At 41.0% G+C, this 14,839-nt stretch overlaps 1 protein-coding gene across 2 annotated transcripts in view; it reads right to left on the bottom strand.

Annotated features, from left to right (window-relative positions):
- Positions 1–1,498: 1,498 nt before the first annotated feature.
- WNT7B (Wnt family member 7B) overlaps positions 1,499–14,839 on the bottom strand; it is a 230,103-nt gene continuing 216,762 nt past the window's right edge. For both annotated transcript variants that reach the window (XM_082255766.1, XM_082255765.1), the window contains exon 4: positions 1,499–2,041. In XM_082255766.1, the coding sequence (XP_082111892.1) occupies positions 1,562–2,041 (480 nt within the window). In that variant the 3' untranslated portion in view covers positions 1,499–1,561. The remainder of the gene's footprint in view (positions 2,042–14,839) is intronic.

Raw genomic sequence — 14,839 nt, 5'->3', positions numbered from 1 at the left:
CATGGCCACAATTATTCCAGGATAAAAGGTTTTCACATTATCTCTCATCCTGACTCAGCCTCCTCCCCTAATCATAATTTGTTTACATTGGTAGTGGGTGGCCATCTTAAAGTCTGCTCATTGTAGACCATTTTCTTTTTCAAAGACTGGCCTTTCACTTAGGATGCATGCACATGGTCATGTGAAATAATGGCAATTATCATGCAGAATCTTGCTGTTAGAAGTTGGCATTTTACGTATGTAATGCGTGAACAAGGTTTAAATACATACAGCATTACAGCATACATGGCCCTGTTGCTAGGATGCAGGCAGCTTTTCAGTGAATGTTACTATACATACAACATTACAACATACATAGCCCTGTTGCTAGGACGCAGGCAGCTTCTCAGTACAGTTGCCCAGCATCCTTCGGTTGCTAGGATGCAGGAGAATTTTTAAGGAAGCTGCCTGGTTTACTTTGATTGGTAGGATGCAGAAGGATTCTCAGAGAAGCTGCCTAGTGTCCTTCGGTTGCTAGGGTGCAGGTGGCTCCTCAATGAAGCTACCCACGTCTGTTGCTAGGACATAGGCAGCTCCAATGGAGTGCACTTGCACTGCATGATATACAGTGCACTTGTATTTATCACAAATGTTTACGTAGGTACACATGTGAATTTTTCTATGTTTTTCTTTGCAGATCTTTTTGCAGTGCAAGTTTATTGATCTTTACACAGCTGTGTGCATGGGTCCTTAGAAAACTATATATCTGTATTCAGATCCATGTAAAAAAAAGGTTAATGGTAAAAACACAATTTTTTGACTGCTGCGTGCATAAGTCCTTGTTTCCCAGAATTTTATCAGCAGTTAAGCAGATGAACAAAAAAACTCCCAAAGACCTCCAGCAACTGAATTTTCCCCTGAACAGCAATATGAAGGTGAAAACAAAACTATTTTAAACATCTTATCACTTTGTTGTCACAGGACCGATAGTCTAAATCTGCTCCTTTAAGAAAAAAAAAAGAATCGAATGCAAAGTTTAAGACCCCTTTTATCGAGAGCTCAGTAGCATGGAAAATAGTTAGAAAAACAACATATACAAGATTTATGGTAAGTCGGACATCTCTAAGCTTAACATTTAGTAGAGAATTAAGACACAAACTACCCGTTAGTGCTCTGAATTTGTTCATACTATTAAAACATAAATTAATAATAATAATTTTCTTTTTTTTTAATGTCCAGTTATTCCAGTGTGACTGGCAGGTGAAACAAATTGTAGTTCTATCCAATAGCTGAGACTATTGAAAATAGTTTTGTTCGATTGGTCCCTCCTTTGTTGTCCTACAACCCTCCTCGTGTACGGATATTTTTTATTCTCCTCTGCTTGACGTACAATTTATAAATAACTACACGAAAACCCTCCAGCATGTAAAGGTGCCATTCTTCCGATGGAACAGCCAACGCTTAACGAAAGAAATGTATCCCCCCTCCCTGCCTGTAAGGGTGTAATTTTCTTAAGAAAAAGAAAATCAAGTGTGCAAAATGGAGCCACAGTGGTCCTGCTATAGGTTTCCTGGTTGTTGCATTACTTGCAGGTGAAAACCTCTGTCCTTTCACTGCATGTGTTGCACTTGACAAAACAGCACCAGTGAAATTTACAGTTGCACTGCCAAACTTTGGTGTACTGGTGGGTGTTATACCCTCTGCCGCAACACATAAGATCACAGCCGTCCACATTTGGAGAGGTGCGGTTACACAGCCGCCCTTGAGTCCCTACGCTACCGGTGGCGCTGTCTTCTTCGCAGTAGTTTGGAGATCGCTCAATATAGACCAGGTCTGTCTCCATGGGCTTTTGGTAGTTTTTGATCTTTTTGATCTTGAGGAAGGTGGGCTGGCGGAGACGGTTGGCCCGAACCACTTCTACGTGCACTGCATCGTTGTACTTTTCTTTTAAAATGAAGCCAATGTCCCGAAATTTGGGCAAAGTGTTCCAGCAGGTCTTTGTGGTGCAGGAGCCCGAAACACCATGGCACTTGCATTCCAGTTTCATCTGTTCTTCGAGTATCTGTTTTTTAAACAAAAAGACATATGTTATAATAAGCAAATGCCAAAAATTACTTGAAGCAAAATCCAACCCTTTTAGTTAGGGAATAGTGATGTCAATCAATTTCAAAAATAACTTAAGGTAGAAAACTCCAAAAAGTGAATGCCCTACAACAAAAGGATAATCTCTGGATGGCCAATATTAATAAAAAAGAAATCAGAAAACAAAACCCAAAATTACATAGCAAAAAAAGAACACCAATACCAAAGTCTCCAAAAATAAAACAAAAGGCAAAAAAACATACTCCATTGGCCAGACACAAAACTCAATAAAACTATTAAAATTAAATTGTTGTTAATGAGTTTTGTGTCTGGCCTTGTTTTTTTTTTTTAAGTTTTTCTTTTCTTTTTGGAGAATTGGTGTCGGTGGCAATTTTTTTCATTTTTGTATTGTATAAGCCTCTGGTCCAATAAACATTTTGTATATAAACGAAATGAAATCTAAACCCATTCACGTATAATAATGCAATACATTCCAAAAGGAATTTTAAATCTGCATTGCCCCCATCTTCCAACTGCTCTCCTGTGTTGTCACCCTGTCATATGGGTCTCCCAGTGGCGACAGCAAATGACCAATATTCTTTGGGCAGACATGTTCAGCCACTGTCTCCATCAGGAAGCTGGTCCTGAGCAGTGACATGCAGGCGCTTATGAAGTACATGTAGACAGAAAGTGGTTGAAAGAGGCTGAAAGAGATCGGCAGCACTGAGATACAAAAAAGGTTAAGTAAAAATAGTATTCTTTTAAAACGGAAAAAAACTGCACTTGTTTATAATACACAGTACTAAATGACCCCCAGTTATGGTTTATAGCTAGTTTATATTGACACTTTTATCCAAATTTAAAAAAATTTACAAAATGTAACATCTACTGTACATAGCCCAAAAATTCCACCTGTTACATTTGCATTTTTATTTCACTGATAATAAAACTAATAATAATAATATTAAAAATAATAATACCACATAGTTATATTTCATTGGGTATATAGAGCTAAACATGTAATAGCCTTTTAGATTTGAGTTTAGCCCTTTTGAAAAAAAAAAAAAAAATATATCCTCACTTCACAGCTGCTAAAAAACAAAAAAAAAAAAAGACTTACTGTTTCCTTACAAAATAGGTGAAGACAAACAGCTAAATATCCAACTAAAATAAAAGTAAACCAAAAAACTGTAATTTGACTTGGACTCTTTGCGAATACAGACACCCCTGTCAGACATAATAGCCAGGTTCTAATCCTTACCTTTTCTCTACTGCTGTCAAACCATTGCAATATGGTAAAGACTGTGATTGGAAAGTAGGAGGGGGCACAGGAAAGGTGAGGGTGCACTGCTGGGGATGGGGGGGGGGGGGGGGTAACCGCAGGGCTTTACTTTAAAGTGGAACTTCACTCTCAGTCTGATTTCACACGGGCGGTCCGATCAGTTACGTCTGTCAGTTTTTTACGTGAACCTGATCGGAACAGCCAGTGTTCACTATTGAGCGGCGGATGTCAGTGGACATGTGTCCGGCAGGTCAGATCGGATGACAGTCGGATGGAAACGGACAGGCGGTCTGTGTAAATCCGACCGTCCCATAGAGAACAACGGGGCTGTGTCCGTGTCCCCTCTGCATAGAGGAGCAGACACGGACCTGTCACCCGCCTGCTCAGTGGGGATTAGCGAAGAGATTCCCTGCTTAGCAGGTGGATGTGCATTACACAGTCCGCCCGTGTGAGAGGGGCCTCAATCAACTTATAATCCTTATGCTGCTAGCATTAGTAAATATATAGGAAAGTATATCATATTTACTTGTTTTAAACTTTTTTTTTTTTTACCTTTCTTTTGTTACTCCCTGGTTTCTTGCCTAGGCAAATTATGTCATACAGTAGGGGAGGAGGGGCTTACTCAGCTAAGCACACCCTATACTGCTTGCATGCTTAAACTAAGAGCAGGTGGATTCCAGAAAGTAAATGCTACATGAATCATCTGGTCTTGCTCAACATGGCCATGGGCAGAATTGCTAGGGGGTGTTTTTCTAAGTGATCTCCCAACAAAACAAAGTATGGAAATATGAATGGATTAGTGGGTTTGCTTTGAATATGAAAAATACATTTAATAGCATTTTTGGTTTGTGGTGCCCAGGTGAAGTATAGTTCCACTTTAAATTATTTTCTTTATAGCATTTGTTTTCTGAGCAAGCTACATGTACAGTTGATGGGTTTAAATGATAGTACAGAGGTTCTGGATACCATTATGTACATGATGCACATGCACCTTCAGGCCAGGAAGATCCCTGAGGCCGGCAGAGAATATTTTTTCTAAATTGTAAGCTAATATTCGCAAAGGTTTGGCAGTGTCTCCATCTGCATTCCTTACAAAATGATGCTCTTTGAGGTACATCAGTACCACACTTGGCTCAGTCTCCACCAGCGTCTGAGGACAGAATCCTTTGTGGAATCCCCAGCTCTGGTCTGGAGCCAAGGGATATATATCTAACCAGCTTTGCAGCGGATGCCAGGGAGCCCCTGATTAAAGATTGAAAAACCATTAGCTCCCGTAACCCCCCCCCCCCTTAAGGCAGAAGAGTCATTAATCACACATCAAGCCCTCACATCTGAGTGCTCCCATACACAAGACAAAAGTCCCATGATGCTTTAGGCTTCTGGAGGGTGCTATGCATGGCCAAAGTAAGCACAGCATAGCTCATGAAAAGCACCAGGTATGATTGAACTTAATCTGCCACAGTTTATAGTGAAAGTCCACCTATTCTCTCCAGAAACTAAAAAAAAAAAAACTACTGACTTTCAAAGTGGTTCTTAAGGCAGCATGTTTTTTACCTAAAAGCATTCTATGCAGCAAAAAACCTTCTGCATGCAGCTTCCCCCGCAGCCCACCCTAAATACATAAATATATAAAGCCCAATCTAGATCCAGTGATGTACACAAAAGCTAAGGCTCTCTTGACTTTCTCCATCTTCATTGGCTCAGATACAGCAGTGGGAACCATTGGCTCCTGCTGCTGTCAATCACTGCCAGTGATGAGGGGGCAGGCCCGAGCCCCGCTTTGTGTGTCTTATGAGCACACAGATACATACATATTCATCAGCACACCAAGGATCTTGTACAACAGTCCAAAGAATATTTTCATTGCAAAAGGATCACATCAGGATAGGTGCAACTTTTCGGAGTCACGCAGGACCCCTTCGTCAGGCATGTGACGAAGGGGTCCTGGCTGACTCCAAAATGTTGCACCTATCCTGATGTGATCCTTTTGCAATAAAAAGTTTCTTTGGACTGCTGTGCAAGATCCTTGGTGTGCTGGTGAATATGTATGTATCTGTGATAAATCCAGTGTCCAACTGATGATCGCTGCAGAACCTACAACTGATGTGCCTATATACAGGAAGGTGTGCGATGTGAATATGAACTATTATGGGCACACAGAGCAGAGATTGGGAGTGAGCATGCACGAGTACGCCCATAGCAAATGGCTTTCTGTGGGGTCACTTGAAAGAGGAGAGCAGCCAGGAGTGCAGGCGGGGGACCTGAGAAGAGGAGGGTCAGGGCTGCTCTGTGCAAAACACCAACTGCACAGAGGAGGTAAGTATAACATGTTTGTTATTTTAATTTTTTTTAAAAATCAAAGCTTTACTATCACTTTAACAGATTGTAAAAATGTATTTTATAAAGCAACAAGCTCATTTTAAACCATATCTACCATATTGTGGCTGCATCCCTTTTCTTTTTTCAAGCTCCCTTTCCCGTTATTTTTCCCCGTGATTCTGCCAGTAACACACTTCCTGTCCTCACTTATACTTCTCTATCAGAGCAACAGAAATAAAAATGATTGAACCCTGTAATGATATACCGTACTAGACACGAAAAGCTGCAGCAAGCGGCCATGTTGACTAGTCATTATAGGACAGCCATGACAGCCTGGCAGAATATTTACACATTGCACAGTAATTACCCCCTCCCTCCTCCTTTAATTCATGGAATAAATAGGTTTTACACTTCAAAAGAGCCATTATCTCAACTCAGAGACATCAGAAACCAGCACTTAGGCCTGTGCAGAGCTGTAAACTGCTAATTGAGTCTTCGCAGGATGTTTGTTTCTGCTGTCCAGGCCAATCGTAAAACTATGACCAAATCCATTAAGGATACCCAGAACTAATGGGGATCGTAAAAGGCAATCAGAGAGCTCTATCAAATTCAAAACTTAACAAATACACACACGGTTCATAAACTCAGACAGAAACATGACCATTAATAATACGTATATATTTGGATGATAAATGTCATACTGAACGAAATAAGGTCATACATGACCACACTAGCACATATAGAAGGGAAGATAGTTGTCAGATATTCCCTGGGTGCCAAGTTTATCTGAGACACTCCGTGTTTAGTATCCCAGGATGCGAGATTCAATGCTGAACAATACTCTATCAGTTTAAAGAATGTAACCGGTACATATTGAAAGATATGAATAGTGGTATAAAACTGTCTATAAGGGAGGGACCTGATATTGTCGTACACTCAGGACAGTCCATGGACACTCCGGTTTATTGGTCAGGGGCATCTGTCAACAACCCTTTGATCCCAGAGAAAAAAGGGAGATACTTAACCAGTGGAGAGTTCTCCTTTACCATCAAAGCAGGGACTTCTGTCAAGTTTGAGAACTGATAACACCTGGCTCATTGACTGAACTCTTCTAACACCCAGGACATTGATTGCAAGTATTCTTCCTCCTCAACTCTACCTTATTTTTCTATTGCTGAATTATGTCTCCATTTCTTTGAAACACCTTTTTTCTGTAAATATTTTATTTGCACCAAGTCTGACCTTTTCATTAATAAAACCTTACTTTGAAAATTGTTAACCTTGTCCCTAACCTCCTAATGCAAGCTAGCAAAGAACCAGTCTCTTGAAGAGTGCTACTGTATAGAATAAATCCTATGAACATACTTGTCTGTGGTGACAGTGTGTGTTATAGACGATTACTCTAAAACCATAATGGGTATTTTTAAGATTACGAGCTTCCTCCTGCTCGGACAAAAACAGGGGGTGGTGGCATTTAAAGGGTTAATTGCCTAAATAGCCCAGTGAGAATCACTCTCAGGCTGCTGGCACCTAGATTGTGGTCCCGCGAGCTGAAAAAATCTTTGTGTAGGGTGCAGCTGAGAGTGGCTTTGTTAGGTAAGTGACAGCGGGGTGTGAGACTGGCCGGTCCTTTGTCACGAGTTAGTGAGAAGGACAGGGTTCTGATACCCGCATCCCTTACAAACCCCACCCCTCTCCTACTTTCTATAACCTAGAGGGAATGGTTCTGTAACAATGTAACTGATATCAGCTAGCAGAAGCAGAAAGCACTCTCACAAGATTTCTGGGCAGGATCAATAATTATTATTATTAAGTATTATTTTGATCTTATCAAACAGATAACACTTCATGTTGACTGAAATTAATTGGTAAAGTGGTTCTAAAGCCTTAATGTTTTTTACCTTAATGCATTCTACTCATTAGGTTGAAAAACCTTATGTGCTGCAGTTCCTCCTCTGACCCCCCTCCTTTTCTTACCTGAGCCAATCAAGTGATGTGCACCAGAGCAGCGACTCCCGCTGCCAACAAATTAAATCCAGTGACACAGGAGCAGGGGGCGTGGCCGAGTCCTGCTGTCTCTGTCAATGGGTGCAATGGGAGCAAGCCTGGGAGGGTGCCCCCAGGGAAATCAGCTTTCCATGGGGGAACCTGATGAGGAGGAGGGCTTGGAGCGCCGGCAGGGGACCCCCGAAGATAAACTATTGCACAGAGCAGGTAAGTATAACATGTTTGGTATTTTTATTAAAAAAAAAAAAAACCCAAAGGTTTACAACCACTTTAAGGTTTAAAATACACTTTAAATGCCTGATTCCTGAGAACCTGCATACAGTATATTTTAATACAAGGAAGTATGCGGCTTGAGATTGCATGCTGCTAATAAATCTATGATCTACAGATCACCCAAATCCTTCTCTATCATTGACTCCCATACTTATACTCCTCCTAGAATGTATGATGGGTACATGTTTTTAGACCCCAAGTGCATAACTTCACATTTGACAAGATTAAACCTAATTTGCCACTTGGTTGCCCAATCAAACAGGCGTTCAGGTCTGCCTGGAAGACAGGCAGGAGACATCCTGTAAATACTTGTTTGAACTACAAAGCATGGTGTCATCTGCAAACACAGAAATAGTATTTTTAATCCCACACTCACACACAGAGGTTATACTGCCAATACAATTGTCGAATGTTGTTCAAAATGTTTTGCTTTATGTGCCTTTGTTTGATTTTCTAATTGTTAGCTGGGTCAAATTGACTTAGTTTTTGACCATAGTGATGAAAAAGTTCAAAGGAGCAGGAAGGGAAATTATTCCCAAATGCAATCAAATGTTTAAAGTGAATGAGTGCCGGTTAACACGTCAGACATCGCATGTGATTTGCATTGCACTGCTGTGCGAATCACATGCAAAGTCTGTGCAATGCAAATTCGGACCAAAGTTGCACAGGACCCTTTTTTTGGTCTGCACCAGAATCAGATCGCATGGGTGTTCAACACCTATGCGATCCGATTCCTGTCCAAACTGACAGTACGCACTGCGATACAGTATGTGAACTGATCTGGGGGTGTTGTTAACTTTGTATTGACACCCCCAGCAGTTCGCATGAACAGCCTGCGAGTCGGGTGCGATGCAGGAACCTGCAGTGGACGCGCATCCCACCAATGTGAACCGGCACTTAAATTATGAAGTACTTTCAAACAACATTCGTCCAGTCTTTGATCGTACAAACAATTTTTGTATAAGTATTTGTTTGAAAATTTAATATATTGTAGCTTACCAATTCTTAGATGCGGTGGCTGGAACCTGCTGTAAAGAAAGGATAGGAAAAGCTGACAAACAAGGGGCCTAGACAGATGTTAGGGGTCAGTTAGTAAACTGTACTTTAAAGCAGTATTAAACACAAAAATAAAAGTTTAATATATTGCAGCTTACCAATTCTTAAATTTGGTGACCGCATTTGTTTTCTTGTTTGGGATTTTTCTTGTATTTTCAGCTGGGGATCCTGCCAGTAAGTCTTTTATTTTTCAACCTCAGTTAACAGACTAAGCTGACCAGCAAAATGCTTTAAAGTACAGTTTCCTAACCGACTCTCAACTCTCCTTATGGAATTTGTCAGCCTTTTCTATTCTTTCTTTTCAGCAGCTTCCAATTCACTGATATTTTGACTGTTCTGTAACCCCCCCCCCCCTCCCCCCAACGGTATAAAAGTGGTTAATCCAAAATCCCCAATGTTGGTCCTTCTAAGCCTGTTAGCCATAGTTTAAAGGCCATGCAGTGCATTGTTTGTATACAATACGGCATCCAGGGGTCATTAATTGGACCTTAATGCATATCAATCAAATTAATAAAATGTGAAGTGCAAAAATACTGTATATAAATCCATTCCTTGTGAACAAATAAATAAATTAAAAAATCTTCATGAATAATCTTATATAAAGCGCAAATAATCAATAAACAAGTAAAATCATGTGAAAGTCCAACAAATGAATCCATAAAAAAATCATAAATTTATAGTAAAAAGCGCCAATGCTCAAAAAATAAATCAAAAAATTAATGTGAAAGTCCAAAACAATTCATGAAGAAGTTCATTAAAGTGCAAACTTAAAGTGTTACTAAACCCACAACAGTAAAATCAGTGTGTATATGCAGTAAATGCTTGTTATACTCACTGTGGAACCTAAGGGGTCAATTTGCCTCATTGTGTATAAAGGCTTCTCTGATCATCTCCTTCTTCCACTGACTCCAATATAAAGCCTGATATTTACAGAGCCAGGGGACAGGCAGCACATGCTCAGTTTGTGTGTATTGCTAGAGAGGTTTTTCTTTCTTGGGAGAGTGCATGTGATCAGCACAGGGCCAATCAGCACTGTCCAGACAGAGGGTCAGGGGGTCCTGCATCCTGATAGGACAATCATGGCAAAATGAAAATTCCTCCTACAAGCTTTAACCTGACACTCATAGAAGTCAAGACTTAACTGCTAATGAAAAAAGGTAATTAGCAGTTTATATTTACTAAAATTATTGCATCCATGTTGTGTGTACTGTGGGAGACCAGATATAGTGAATGCCGGGTCCTGAGTTTGGTAACACTTTAAGGAGTCAATCTTCTCTCATCTAACCCTTAATTACCAAGGAAGTAAGTGCATTTGTGCTTACATTCTGTAGGGCAAAACAAACTTGTGCAAAAATTAGCTTGTGCAAAAAGTAGGGAAATTTGGCACCCAGTGTCCTCCGCCTTCACTGGAAACCAGGGTACTCACCCCAAAAATTGGTATTGAAAAAACTTGACTGCATACATAATCCAAAAAGAGATGAAGGTGTTACATAAAACCATAGATTAGATAGTTTATTGGGAAAACAGTGAAAACACACTTACAATGTTTTTTGTCATACCTGACACTGGGATCAAACACGTACTTGTGTGGGATGATGTCACTCACTGGCTCCATCCTACGTGTTTTGACATCTGTCATTCTTAGTTTACATGTTGTGCATTATGGTTTAAACACATTCTTCCAGCATCTGCAAAAAAATTCACCAGGACCAGTGCTGTATCTTGGCCTAGGCCAACAAGGCCCAGGCCTAGGGCAGCACTTTTTAGGGGGGCAACAAAAAAGAGAAAAAAAACAGCCTTCTCCCGGCTTCCGTGCGAAAAGGGTCCCCGCCAGCTTGCGCTACACTTTTAGTATTGTGCCAGTTTTATGGGGACTGTACTGAAGGCCACTGATAAGGCCGCACTGATATGCTGCACTGATGAGTCGGCACTGATGGGCAGTAATGAGGCTGCACTGATGAGCACTGATAAGGCTGCACTGATGGGCAGTAATGAGGCTGCACTGATGAGCACTGATAAGGCTGCACTGATGGGCACTGAAAGACTGTGGTTGTGGTCTGTGGTTTACAGATGACAGGACGGGCCATAAACAAGAAAGGGTGTGGCCTTTACAGGAAGGGGTGGGTCATATTTAAATTAGGGGGGCCCAAGCTTAGTCAGGCCTAGGGCAGCACAAAACCTAAATACACCACTGACCAGGACCATGGATTCGAAACCCACTGAATTTGCCTTGAACCCATGGTATCGGTGAATCTGAATCTCATCTCATTTCTGGGGAATGCAGAAACCTTGAGGGAAGAACCTCTTCTCATGAGATTATTCCCCAGGAGCTAGCGATGAGGAGTGTAATGTCATCCTGGCCTAGGCAGCATAGACAGAAAAGGGGTCTACTGCAAGGTTTGCTTTAAAGAGACAGGCAGCAGATGTGAGACAAAGCAAAGGAACATGGGACCGCGGGGGTTAGGTGAAACTGGAGGACAGTGCCACACAATGTGAGTTGTGCAGGAAGTGAGGGAGAATCTGCAAAAGGGACATATCTTGATATTAAAGTGATATTAAAGGTTAATTTTTCTTTTTTAAATAGCAAATATGTCATACTTACCTGCTCTGTGTTATGGTTTTCCACACAGCAGCCCCAATCCCCCAATTCTCAGATCCTCGCTGATGCTCCAAGCCCCCCCTTCCTGTCTAGTGCCCCCATAGCAAGCAGCTTGCTATGGGGGCACCTGAGTAGGCTCGCTCCTGAGTTGCTGCTTCATGTGTCCATTTACACACTGTGTGGCTCAGCTTCTCCCTTATTGGTTCACTGGCTGTGATTGACAGTAGCAGGAACAAATGGCTACCGCTGCTGTTTAAGCCAATGAGGAGGGAGAGACCTGGGAGAGCCTAGGCTCTCGTGCACATCACTGAATCGAAATAGGGCCCAGGTATTTTGTATAGGGGGGATGGGGGCACTGCTGCACACAGAAGGTCTTTTACCTTTATGCATAGAATCCATGAAAGTAAAAAACCTTGAGCCTTTACATACACTTTACGCCTTCCTCTACTACAAACACATTTTTATTTCCATTGTATTGCTGTTTGAGAGTTTCCCTCACTTCCTTTCTGGTAAAAAACTATCAGCAGGACAGGAAGTGGGAGCAAGTTCTAGCTAAAGTTCTGAACTTCTAACCCTTTATCATTCTATCCAAAATTAAGAAAAAAAAAATTTTTGGTTGGACATATGCTTTAAAAGTTATGGTATATTATATCTGTAAAGAATAAACTGTTTATACAAACATACTTTGCAGGAAGTTCCATAGAGGCTTAGTAGAGGAGGGATGCATTATATAGAAAGCGTGCCGTTCCTCAGTATGTTACGTTGGCTTACAGTGCTGTCTGTTTGTTTTGGACCGATCATTGTGGGGAAATGCACATTCTTGTAGCAGATGTTGAAAGGAGCAGAATGTACGCTGCCCTTTGTATCTGCATGGTAGACATAAAATAACAGCCTTCTGCTAGCCGTCAATCAACGTTCTTATAAGCTCAGCCCTCGACTAATAAAAAATGACATGTATGCCAGGAATCCTATCTGGAATTTAGCTGGGTGAGCTGCTCATAATAATTATACACTTTGCAAACAAGCAGACACCTTTCACTATAACCGAGCAGACATTATTAAGGCCCCGCGGTGAATTCACGTATCTACTTGTTGGCCCTGGCTGCTTGGGTGAAACTTGGGTCTATAAATCAGGCAACAATTGATAGGAGCCAAGAATGGTGCACTGGCCTTGGGCGCTAACCATAGATAGGCCACCTATAAGCCAAGAACAAAGAAACTAACACTGAATAATGCAGAGGACATCTGCATCAAGGAGTATTCAATGAATTCAGAAACCAACATCTAAAAATGAAAGGCTTACTTCAACAAACTGTGAAACCTGAATTCTGCTTATCCAAAGTAAGGTAAATTACCCAATCAACTCTGTTCAAAAAATAAAAAAAATTGGCCAATTTAAAGAAAAAACAGCTTCTGAGGCAGTATTCACCTTCAGTTCCAAGCTGCCCCCACATTACTTCCTTTCTACCACTAGATGTTCTGATGGTCAGCATCAATCATTCCACTTCCTCTAAGCCAAGGCTGTGATGGATCTGTCCCAGCCTGTGACTGGACAGTGAAGGAGAAGCACAACACAGTAAAAGGTTTGCCTCCCTGTCACTCTGCTTTCTCCTCCTATCAGAAAATTCCTTTTTCAGCACATGAACTGAATGGCTCCTTGTGCTGTTTATTCTTCTCCCAGTCTCTATTCTGCTGCACAGGCGACTGCAAAACTATGCTACGGATTCATATTCAGGCACTTACCCTGCTTGCATTTAAAGAGGAAAGAAATGTAACTATGTATTGTATTTGTATCTTAATTGCTGCCTAGAATTTTACTTTAACAAATATACCTTCAGAGGGAGCAAGAGATGGACATGGGCACTAACCATAGAAGGGCCACCTAAGAGTCAACAATAAACTAACTTTAAACACTTCCAAGGACCTTTGTTTCAATACGATTATTCCATGAATTCAATAACTAACTTCTTATCTTTACTCTTTGCTATAAAAAAATATTTAGCATATGACAATGGATTCCCAGAGCACAATGGGTTAGCTAAAGAAAAAACAGTAGAAAGGTCTGCTTTGTGGCTTTCTCTGGACTTAGCATATTAAAGAGGTTGTAAACTCAATTATTTTTCTTTTTTTTTCTTTTTCACCCTGAAAGAGAAACACATAATGAGCTAGTGTGCATCGCATACTAGCTCATTATGCAATACTTACCTTAGAACGAGCCCCCGCCGTGCCGCCCGCTCACCTCTATGACGGGCGACATGTTCAGTCGCCTGTCTTCCGGGATCACGGCATCCGGCCATCTGATTGGCGCGTGGGAGCCGACGGTCACGGCACGGGACTCTGAAGGAACGGCACCAGCGGCCGTTCCTTTAGAGCGCATGCGCCAGTGACGTCCCTGGCTGCATGTAAGGTAAATATCTCCTAAACGGTACATGTTTAGGAGATATTTACAGTACCTATAGGTAAGCCTTATCATAGGCTTACCTATAGGTACAACTTGCAGAGGAGTGTTTACTTCCTCTTTAAGAGAGAGATTGTTTTAATGAACGTCATTCGTTTGTGTGTAAATTTCAGTTTGAGCTGTTGAGTTCTGTAAACAATTTTTTTTTTAATATCAAAGGGACAGCCTGAGAAACAAAACCTCCTGCTGGCTCTAAAAAAAAATGCAAAATACTATATATATATAAACATACTGTATGTATATATATATATTTTTTTTTTTATCCTGACTATAACAAATAATATAAACAAATTAAGTGCAAAAGCACTATGAATACATTTCCTTTAAACTAAACAAAGAAAATATAAATATGAAATACTTTTATTTATACTATAAGTAAAATAATCTACTTACACTACCCCAGGGGCCAGAACAAGCTATGTCTTCCTGACACGTGGGAGCAGAAGCAGGACCAGTTATCCAATCCCATCATGTGTCCGAGGGCTATGTTGTGTTAGGAAGTACCATTGTATTGGCAGCTGTTTGGTCACCACAGTAATCATTCAACTTGTTGCAGATACACAAGATGATGCTCTAGCAGAAGCGTAGCGTGGGTTGTCAGCACCCGGGGCAAGGCAAGTAATTTGCGCCCCCTAACCCGCGTGATTTTAGCACTCGAGTCTCTTCCACTAGATTAGTTAAAGAAACCCTTACCCCTAAGCACATGTATTGTTTGTTATGAAAATACTGATGTAATTAAAGTAAAATTCATCTAAATGCAAGTTTATTTTCAAACACTTTATTG

This window comes from Pelophylax lessonae, assembly GCF_965119305.1.
Source record: "Pelophylax lessonae genome assembly, chromosome: 4".
NCBI lineage: Eukaryota > Metazoa > Chordata > Amphibia > Anura > Ranidae > Pelophylax > Pelophylax lessonae.
The sequence above is the reverse complement of the archived record's forward strand: the minus strand, read 5'-3'. Positions and strand labels throughout refer to the sequence as shown.